The sequence below is a fragment of the Salvelinus alpinus genome, chromosome 25, assembly GCF_045679555.1.
Source record: "Salvelinus alpinus chromosome 25, SLU_Salpinus.1, whole genome shotgun sequence".
NCBI lineage: Eukaryota > Metazoa > Chordata > Actinopteri > Salmoniformes > Salmonidae > Salvelinus > Salvelinus alpinus.
The window spans coordinates 3,825,588-3,834,933 of record NC_092110.1 but is presented as its reverse complement, the minus strand read 5'-3'; the positions used below and the strand labels follow the sequence as shown (position 1 = coordinate 3,834,933).

Here is a 9,346-nt window from a genome sequence, read left to right as displayed (position 1 = left end):
TACAGTATGACCGTGGTTTTAGTAAAGCGGAGGATGGGATGGAGCCCTGACAGTAACACTTTGGTGATCTTGTCTCACATTAACATCTCCCTTCCTCTGACGACTACACCCACTTTGTAGATTAAATATCTAGAATACTTCCTTCTTATTTCTCACATTATTTTGGTGTGCATTGTCAGTGTACAGTGACGTGAACTTTGTCGGTGTTATCTTGTGCATGTTTGGCCTAGTGTAGGCTACATGATTTGCCTTTAGTTGTTTGGGTAATCATCCCTATGCAGTCTACCCGCCACAACCCCATAACAAAGCATTTGTATGCCTAGTGTTTTAATGAAAATAGTATTTTTTTTAAAACGCCATGTACAATCGTGGTATTACAGGAAGACATATTTGTTTTCAAGGTCAGGTAAAGTGCTATTGACTTGAGGCCTGCTGGAATACGTCTATAAAGCACTGTTTTGGACACAAGTCATATGTTTATTGAGATCCAGTTGAAATCAGGGTGATACGGGCAGACTGGTTTCAAAAAGGCACTACGCGTCCTGTAATAGACATGTTGTTTTTAAAAACAATAGCTTCCAGACATTCCATAGGCCCATGTGACATGAGACTGTGACGTGACTGGAATGTTGTAAGAACTTAACCTGGCCAATAAGCGACAGTGGCTTACAGTTCAGAATAACTCACCTGTTCCATCCACTTTCATCATTGGACATATTTAGTCACTACCTGCATTTTCTGTGTTCTTGAGGTCACTTTAGAGTAAAAGAGAAGAAGAAATGTAACATATTTGGACGACCAACATTCATCACATTGGAAGGGTAACCAAACCAATCTCATTCTGATTGAAATATGTAGATTTTGAATATTGTGACTATTGTGTCCTAGAGTTAAATGAGCGCAATCATTTCTTTTATTCAATGATTACATGTGATCTCTTTTCCTTCCACTCTCTACATATTAGACTACTGTGTGAAAAGGCATGTGATAATAATCTTTGACAAATAGCTTATCTTGTGTCTTGTTTAAGGTACTTTTCATGCTCATATTGGGTAAGAGCAAAAAATGTTGTCAAAGATTTTGGTAAATTATTGGGTTAATTTGCCAAGTCACTCTCATTCAATCAAAAACAAACACAGTTTTCCATGTAAAAAAAGACAAGCTCAAGCATGCTTTTAAAAATTATCTTTATTACCAGATCTTTGCATTAAGAACAAACTTGTTTGGTGAGTTTAGTTGCATGACATGTTGATTTTAAGAACTAAAACATGAATTGGATGAACTGGTTGAAGATCTCAGATATCAGTGTGTAAATAAGCAGGTAAAGGACAGGAAAGGGCAAGGGCAAAACAGGATAAAACACCAGCCAATCATGGGATTCAAGACAACAGGCAGAGCATGTAGGAAAATAGGCAGTATGGGGGGAATTCAGACCCGAGTTATGCGTGCAAAAATTGAACTTTATTCACTTTTTCTTCCACTTTTCTCTCTGCACGTATTGGGTATTCTGACAATTAACTTAGCTACAGGTTAGCTTCATGCTGTTACAGCATGCTACCCATGGGACTAAAACGACGGAGAAGTTGAGCCTCACGCTTCAACGCTCTTCGTTGTTGCGGAATTTGACCCACTATGCTGTTTACTGTGTGCATCTACCTTTAAGCATAAGAAAACACATGTGACAGCCAGCTATTCGTTTGGGGTGGAGATCATAGAGATGGAGGTGTGGCAGAGGTTGTCTACAGATACGCCATATTCTTTCCATGATCAGAGATACTCTATATAAGGACGAGATGGTCTTGTCTCCGCCCTAACAACGGGAGTCATTGTCACAAAGGTGGTAAGGCAGGTGGCAGGAGGCGAGATCAGGTGGGAACATTCTAGCCAATGCGAGGGCAGATATACGTTTGAACAATAGGCCATATAGATAGAAAGATATAAAATCGTTTTTCCTAAAGTTGCCACGTGTGTACACTTATATAAGTACATTCGGAACAACCTAAATATCACAAAACCTCTATTCGATCAAATAAGCCTCATTTAGAAAATTAGCAATCACATTTTTTTGTTGCCCAAATCCGACACTCTCATAGGCCTCCATACAAAAATCTCCAACTTGGTCTGCTTACGCTGTATTCTCGCGTTGACATATTGTCACGGGAGTGTCGCCTCTCGCTGCTCGCGCTTTGCCTCGCTCTTCGCCTCGCGCTTCGCCTATCACTTCGCCTATCACTTCGCCTATTCATCTCTGCTTTGACTTAATTCCCTCATTATTCCACCACATTTACATGCGAGGAAACCATGAATATGTTCGAGCAACCTGCCGGTTCCAAGTGGAAAAACATTTACTTGTTTTTTTCCTTTCGAAATAACACCGATCTCAACGCACTGGAATTGATACATCGATAAGATCTATTGATAAGACCTAGGTAAATAAGCAATCCATTTAGTTAAGGGAATTGTAAATATAAATGACAATTTTTTTAGATCTATTTTACTTTATGATCGCTGGAGAAAAATGTGAAACCAGTCGTATTTCAGCAACTGAAAAGCATGTCAACATGACAGGTATTTCGGCCTCATTTCCACAGTAACGTTTTAAAAAGCTGGGGGGGATTGACCCCAGCCATTATCACATTGGTTGCTGTGCCTTCGTTTACTAAAATAGCTGGGATTAGAAACTAGAATGTAATACGTACAGAGGGATCTGTTAGCAGAAAAAATATTTTATTAACAAAAAGTAAACAAATGAGTTTGCTTTACAGCTGTTGTACAGCCAATTTCCTGCAATTCTACACATTTTGCCATGGGGTTCAGAAAGATTTTTACTGCAAGATTACTACAAGTTTAGAAACTGGATAGACTAACTAGACTAATTTACCAATCTAAAATGTTTTAACTGACATGGGATAATTGAGTGACAGTCAGTGAGTGACATGTAACAATAGGAAGACTGCTGATGCACAACTAACTAAGTTTTGAAATTGCCCCTTGTGTATTCTACTATTCTAACTCTCAAAAGCAAGTTGAGACCCTGACTGAGTTCCATAAATATGTCCTCATATGCAGGAGGTGAAATTACAACCTCATGCTAATCGCATTAGCCTACATTAGCTCAACCGTACCGTGGAAGGTACACTGATCCCGAAGAAGTTTTAAATGTATTCGGTGTGCGCAATGGAGCCACACCTGAAAGCCCCTTATGCACCTGCATACAGTAAATCAAAATACCAACTAATGAGAAGTGCTTCAATCTAAATGTGTGAAAAATAAATAGATTTCCTAAGCCTGAATGGGCCATTGGAATCCAGCAAGGCAGGAGGGACAACACAGGTAGGAGATGGGTAGCCTGGTGGTATGTCATGGTGGCTGGGTCACTGGTTAGCACTGACTCTCTCTCTCTCTCTCCAGATGAAAGACAGATTTGGCCAACTTCAGGATGCATTGGATGAGCCTGGAGGAGGAGGAGGTTATACCAATGAGGCCTTCACCAATGTGGACCTGGACCTAGATGACCTGTCTGCCAATTCAGGCAGGAACCGTGCAACAGTGGCGCCTGACAACGACCCTGAGCTGAACAGCATCCTCCAGGAGGCCCAAAATGTTCGGCAGGAGATCCAACAGATCCAGGAAGACCATGCCCAGCTCCGGGACCAGAACTACCACGCCTTGAACGATACATTTATGGACGACACCAGTGATGTGATCAGGGATGCCAACAACATTGCAACAGACATCAAGGCCAGAGGAGGGGCTGTGTTGCAGAGGCTACACAGGATGAACAGGGAGACTAGGAAGCTGGAGGTTCAGCGAGGTAGCACTGACCACGTGGTACGCATCGCCCGGACGCAGTACACCAACCTGAGCACCACCTTCAGGGAAGTGATGTTCAACTACAACGAGACAGAGCTGGAACACAGGGAGAACTGTAAGAAACTGATCCAGAGACAGATGGCGATTGTGGGCAGAGACGTCACGTCTGAGGAGGTTGAGGAGATGATGGAGAGCGGGCAGCAGTTGAATATCTTCAACGCCCTGGCTAATGGGACGGCCCAGTCGGCACTGACGCAGATCGCTAGTAGACACAAAGAGCTGCTGGACCTGGAGAAGAGGCTCCAGGGGGTTCAAGAGCTGTTTCTGGACGTGGCTGTGCTGACAGAGGAACAGGGAGCGGTGCTTAACAACATCGAGACCAACGTACAAAAGACGGAGGCACCTATTGCGTGTGCCAGGGTTCAACTGAACGAAGCCAAAAGATATGACAAGAACAACCCCATCAAGAAACTGTTCTGTTGCTGCTCCCCATGTTGCAAATGATTGTATATCTCATCTGATACTTTGTGTATGTGATACATTCATTATCTTGATATTAATGTAAATAATATGATTTTTTAAAGAAAGCAGTGGGACTGGGAGGCCAGGTAACGATTGATACAATAAGGCCAGGTAACGATTGATAACCATTTCCAGGAAAAACATACTGTATGAGGGATGCATAGAAGGGCCTAAAAACTCTCTCTGGACTACCAACCAATGACACTTTCAATCAAAAGAACATTGCATTGAGTTTGCAGAGAGTCTGAACTCTTTCTATTCTAGGTTTGATAATCTGGACTTTAGTACTGAGAAGGACGAGCTGATGTGTGAACTCTTATCATTAGCACAATGGGAAGCTGATTTGGTAATAGAGGAAGCAGATGTTGATAGGGGTTTAAAATGAATAGCAGTAAACAGTCACCTAATAATAGTAATAGCTTTTTCAAAAATGAAAAGCTGAAATGTCTTGAGTCAATAAGTTTGCAACCCTTTTGTTATGTCAAGCCTAAATAAGTTCAGGAGTAAGAATGTGCTTATCAAGTCAAATAATAAGTTGCATGGACTTACTCTCTATGCAATAATATTGTTTAACATGCTTTTTGAATGACTACCTCATCTCTACCCCACACACACAATTACAGTATCTGTAAGGTCCCACAGTTGAGCAGTGAATTTCAATCACAGATTCAACCACAAAGACCAATGAGGTTTTCAAACTCCTCGCAAAGAAGGGCACCTATTGTTAGATGGGTAAAAAAACAGACATTGAATATCCCTTTGAGCATGGTGATGTTATTAATTACACTTTGGATGGTGCAACAATACACCCAGTCACTACAAAGATACAGGTGTCATTCCTAACTCAGTTGCCGGAGAGGAAAGAAAGCTCTCAGGGATTTCACCATGAGGCTAATGGTGACTTTAAAAAAGTTAGAGTTCAATGGCTGTGAAAAAAAGACAAAACTGAGGATGGATCAACAACATTGTAGTTACTCCGCAATACTAACCTAATTGACAAAGTGAAAAGAAGGAAGCTCGTACAGAATGAAATATCCCAAAACTAAAGTAAAACTGCAAAAAATGTGGCAAAGATTTTAACTTCATGTCCTGAATACAAAGTGTTATGTTTAGATCAAATCCAACACAACACATCACTGAGTACAAAGCTTCATATTTTCAAGCATGATGGTGGCTGCATCATGTTATGGATAGGTTTGTCATTGGCAAGGACTAGGCAGTTTAGTTTTTTTATAAAAAGAAAAGGAATAGAGCTAAGCACAGGAAAAATCCTAGAGGAAAACCTGGTTCATCCTGCTTTCCAACAGACAATTTACCTTTCAGCAGGACAATAACCTAAAACAATTGGCCAAATATATACTGCCGTTGCTTACCAAAACGACATTGAATGTTCCTGAGTAGCCTAGTTACAGTTTTGACATAAATCGTCTTGAAAATCTATGACGAGACATGAAAATGGCTGTTTAGCAATGATCAACAACCAACTTGACAGAGCTTGAATAATTTCTTTAAGAATAATGTGCAAATATTGTACAGTCCAGGTGTGCAAAGCTTAGAGACTTACCCAGAAAGACTCAAAGCTGTAATCACTGTCAAATGTGTGAATAATTATGTAAATAAGATATATGTCTATTAAATTTTCAATACATTTGCTAATGTTTAAAAAAATCTGTTTTCATATTGTCATTATGGGGTATTGTGTGTAGATGGGTGAGAAAAACACCCAATTTAAAAAATATATATACCGTGGGGAGAACAAGTATTTGAGACACTGCCGATTTTGATGGTTTTCCTACTTACAAAGCATGTAGAGGTCTGTAATTTTTTATCATAGGTACACTTCAACTGTGAGAGACGGAATCTAAAATCAAAAATCCAGAAAATCACATTGTATGATTTTTAAGTAATTAATTTGCATTTTATTGCAAGACATAAGTATTTGATACATCAGAAAAGCAGAACTTAATATTTGGTACAGAAACCTTTGTTTGCAATTACAGAGATCATACGTTTCCTGTAGTTCTTGATCAGGTTTGCACACACTGCAGCAGGGATTTTGGCCCACTCCTCCATACAGACCTTCTCCAGATCCTTCAGGTTTCGGGGCTGTCGCTGGGCAATAAGGACTTTCAGCTCCCTCCAAAGATTTTCTATTGGGTTCAGGTCTGGAGACTGGCTAGGCCACTCCAGGACCTTGAGATACTTCTTACGGAGCCACTCCTTAGTTGCCCTGGCTGTGTGTTTCGGGTCGTTGTCATGCTGGAAGACCCAGCCATGACCCATCTTCAATGCTCTTACTGAGGGAAGGAGGTTGTTGGCCAAGATCTCGCAATACATGGCCCCATCTATCCTCCCCTCAATACGGTGCAGTCGTCCTGTCCCCTTTGCAGAAAAGCATGCGCAAAGAATGATGTTTACACCTCCATGCTTCACGGTTGGGATGGTGTTCTTGGGGTTGTACTCATCCTTCTTCTTCCTCCAAACACGGCGAGTGGAGTTTAGACCAAAAAGCTCTATTTGTGTCTCATCAGACCACATGACCTTCTCCCATTCCTCCTCTGGATCATCCAGATGGTCATTGGCAAACTTCAGACGGGCCTGGACATGCGCTGGCTTGAGCAGGGGGACCTTGCGTGCGCTGCAGGATTTTAATCCATGACGGCGTAGTGTGTTACTAATGGTTTTCTTTGAGACTGTGGTCCCAGCTCTCTTCAGGTCATTGACCAGGTCCTGCCGTGTAGTTCTGGGCTGATCCCTCACCTTCCTCATGATCATTGATGCCCCACGAGGTGAGATCTTGCATGGAGCCCCAGACCGAGGGTGATTGACCGTCATCTTGAACTTCTTCCATTTTCTAATAATTGCGCCAACAGTTGTCGCCTTCTCACCAAGCTGCTTGCCTATTGTCCTGTAGCCCATCCCAGCCTTGTGCAGGTCTACAATTGTATCCCTGATGTCCTTACACAGCTCTCTGGTCTTGGCCATTGTGGAGAGGTTGGAGTCTGTTTGATTGAGTGTGTGGACAGGTGTCTTTTATACAGGTAACGAGTTCAAACAGGTGCAGTTAATACAGGTAATGAGTGGAGAACAGGAGGGCTTCTTAAAGAAAAACTAACAGGTCTGTGAGAGCTGGAATTCTTACTGGTTGGTAGGTGATCAAATACTTATGTCATGCAATAAAATGCAAATTAATTACTTAAAAATCATACAATGTGATTTTCTGGATTTTTGTTTTAGATTCCGTCTCTCACAGTTGAAGTGTACCTATGATACAAATTACAGACCTCTACATGTTTTGTAAGTAGGAAAACCTGCAAAATCGGCAGTGTATCAAATACTTGTTCTCCCCACTGTATATGCAGGCTGTAACACAAGAAAACGTGAAATAAGTCAGGGGGTATGAATACTTTCTGGAGACACTATCTACCCATAGCAGAAGCATTTATTGGAAACAAACAGTACTTATTCAGAGACTGGAAGTGGCTCTGGAAATCACACTGATTTGTATGAAAAGTAGGCCTACCTTCATTGAAAATGGGCAATTGCCATGCACTAGTATAATAGGGTCCGTTTCCCGATTAAGGAAATGTACGAGCGTCCCTACGCACTTCTCAGTAGTTCGTAGTCAGATTTACCTTATGCAGGTGCATAACGGGCTTTGGAGGCATGGTTCCCTCGTGTGCGCTCAATACATTTAATTCAACCTCTGAAAACCCTCCCACTTGCTGGCCAACAGATTTTCCCCTCTAGTTTTCATTCAATTGGTTTTTCAGTACATTTATCTTAAGCCATCCCTTTAAATATGGTGTACCTTTAATTAGACTTTTGTTGGCTGACTCACTAGAATACATCGAAAGAACGGGTTCAGAATATAGCGATCAATGAAAGAAATCCATCTAATGCATATTCGTATCCGTTTCAGCACCAACTGGTAAATAAAAAAATACTCTGATTTTAGGCTAATTTTAGGGTTAGGAAAGTATGCATGAATCAAAACAGGTTTGGAGAGCCTTTACGCACAAAATATATTGATTTATCCTCTAAGTTGTCATATTCAAGGTCAATCCATTAAATATTGGAAGGTGGAAAAAAGTGTACAATAAGGGTTGAACAATAGTCCATGATCTACCTAATCTACCTTCACTAATCATGGAACTGTATGACAACGGCCCAGTCGTGGTGAACCGTGCGCCAGGCTCCAGGTTTTACCTGCTGCGTGTGGTCTGAGTTCCATAACGGTTCAAATAGGCTGCATGTCCCAAATGATTGCACAACATTAACCTAATATGTTCCACTAATGCTAGTGACCCTCAGGAACAACTACATGCACGTGACTGAAGAAAGAAAGGTAAACGGAATGGAATGATGCAAAACGTAAACTAGAGATTTAAGAAAACGAACACTAAAGTGACAGTTGTAAATTTATGTGGGTATTACTGATGGTGGATCCCGATAGTGGCTAATATTTAACATGCTAAAAATGATTAAATAAAATGAAAAAGAAAAGCCCAGGCATATAATTAAAACATTCTAAAGCGCACACATCAACTCGGCAGGTTCAGCCCTATAGAAGCCTATAACTTGGGTCTCCAAATTTCATCAACGCTAATTATAAGGGCACACAACTATAATTCTGAATCACGGTACTGCTATGTATAGCCTACTTCACTGTGGAAAAGGAGCACACGTCATAATGATATGATTTTCAGTTTGCTTCGATGACTGGTTTCACATTCGTCTCCAGGGATCATAAGGGAAAATCATCTAAAACAATTGCTATGTGTTTTTATAATCCCCTCCTCCAAACTGATGACTTATTTACCTAGCTCTTATCCATAGATCTGATCAATTTATAAATTACAGTCCATGGCGAATGCTGTTATTTCTATCAGGAAAAAAGGAAGTAGATGCTTTTTCCACTTGGAACAGGCAGGTTCGCTCAACCATATTCATGGTTTCCTTGCAGGTAAAGGTGGTGTAATTATGAGGGCATTAAGCAGTGTGAATTACA

General features: G+C 41.0%; 1 protein-coding gene across 2 annotated transcripts; it reads left to right on the top strand.

Annotated features, from left to right (window-relative positions):
- Positions 1 to 688: 688 nt before the first annotated feature.
- On the top strand, positions 689 to 6,116 carry LOC139553199 (syntaxin-11-like). 2 transcript variants are annotated; one of them, XM_071365248.1, is made up of 2 exons: positions 689 to 821; positions 3,412 to 6,115. In XM_071365248.1, the coding sequence occupies exon 2, from the start codon at positions 3,412 to 3,414 to the stop codon at positions 4,315 to 4,317; it is 906 nt and encodes a 301-aa protein (XP_071221349.1). In that variant the 5' UTR covers positions 689 to 821; the 3' UTR covers positions 4,318 to 6,115. The 2 variants fall into 2 exon arrangements, with proteins under 2 accessions (XP_071221349.1, XP_071221350.1); XM_071365249.1 differs by lacking the exon at positions 689 to 821 and adding an exon at positions 1,973 to 2,429 and having other exon boundaries at positions 3,412 to 6,116.
- Positions 6,117 to 9,346: the final 3,230 nt, after the last annotated feature.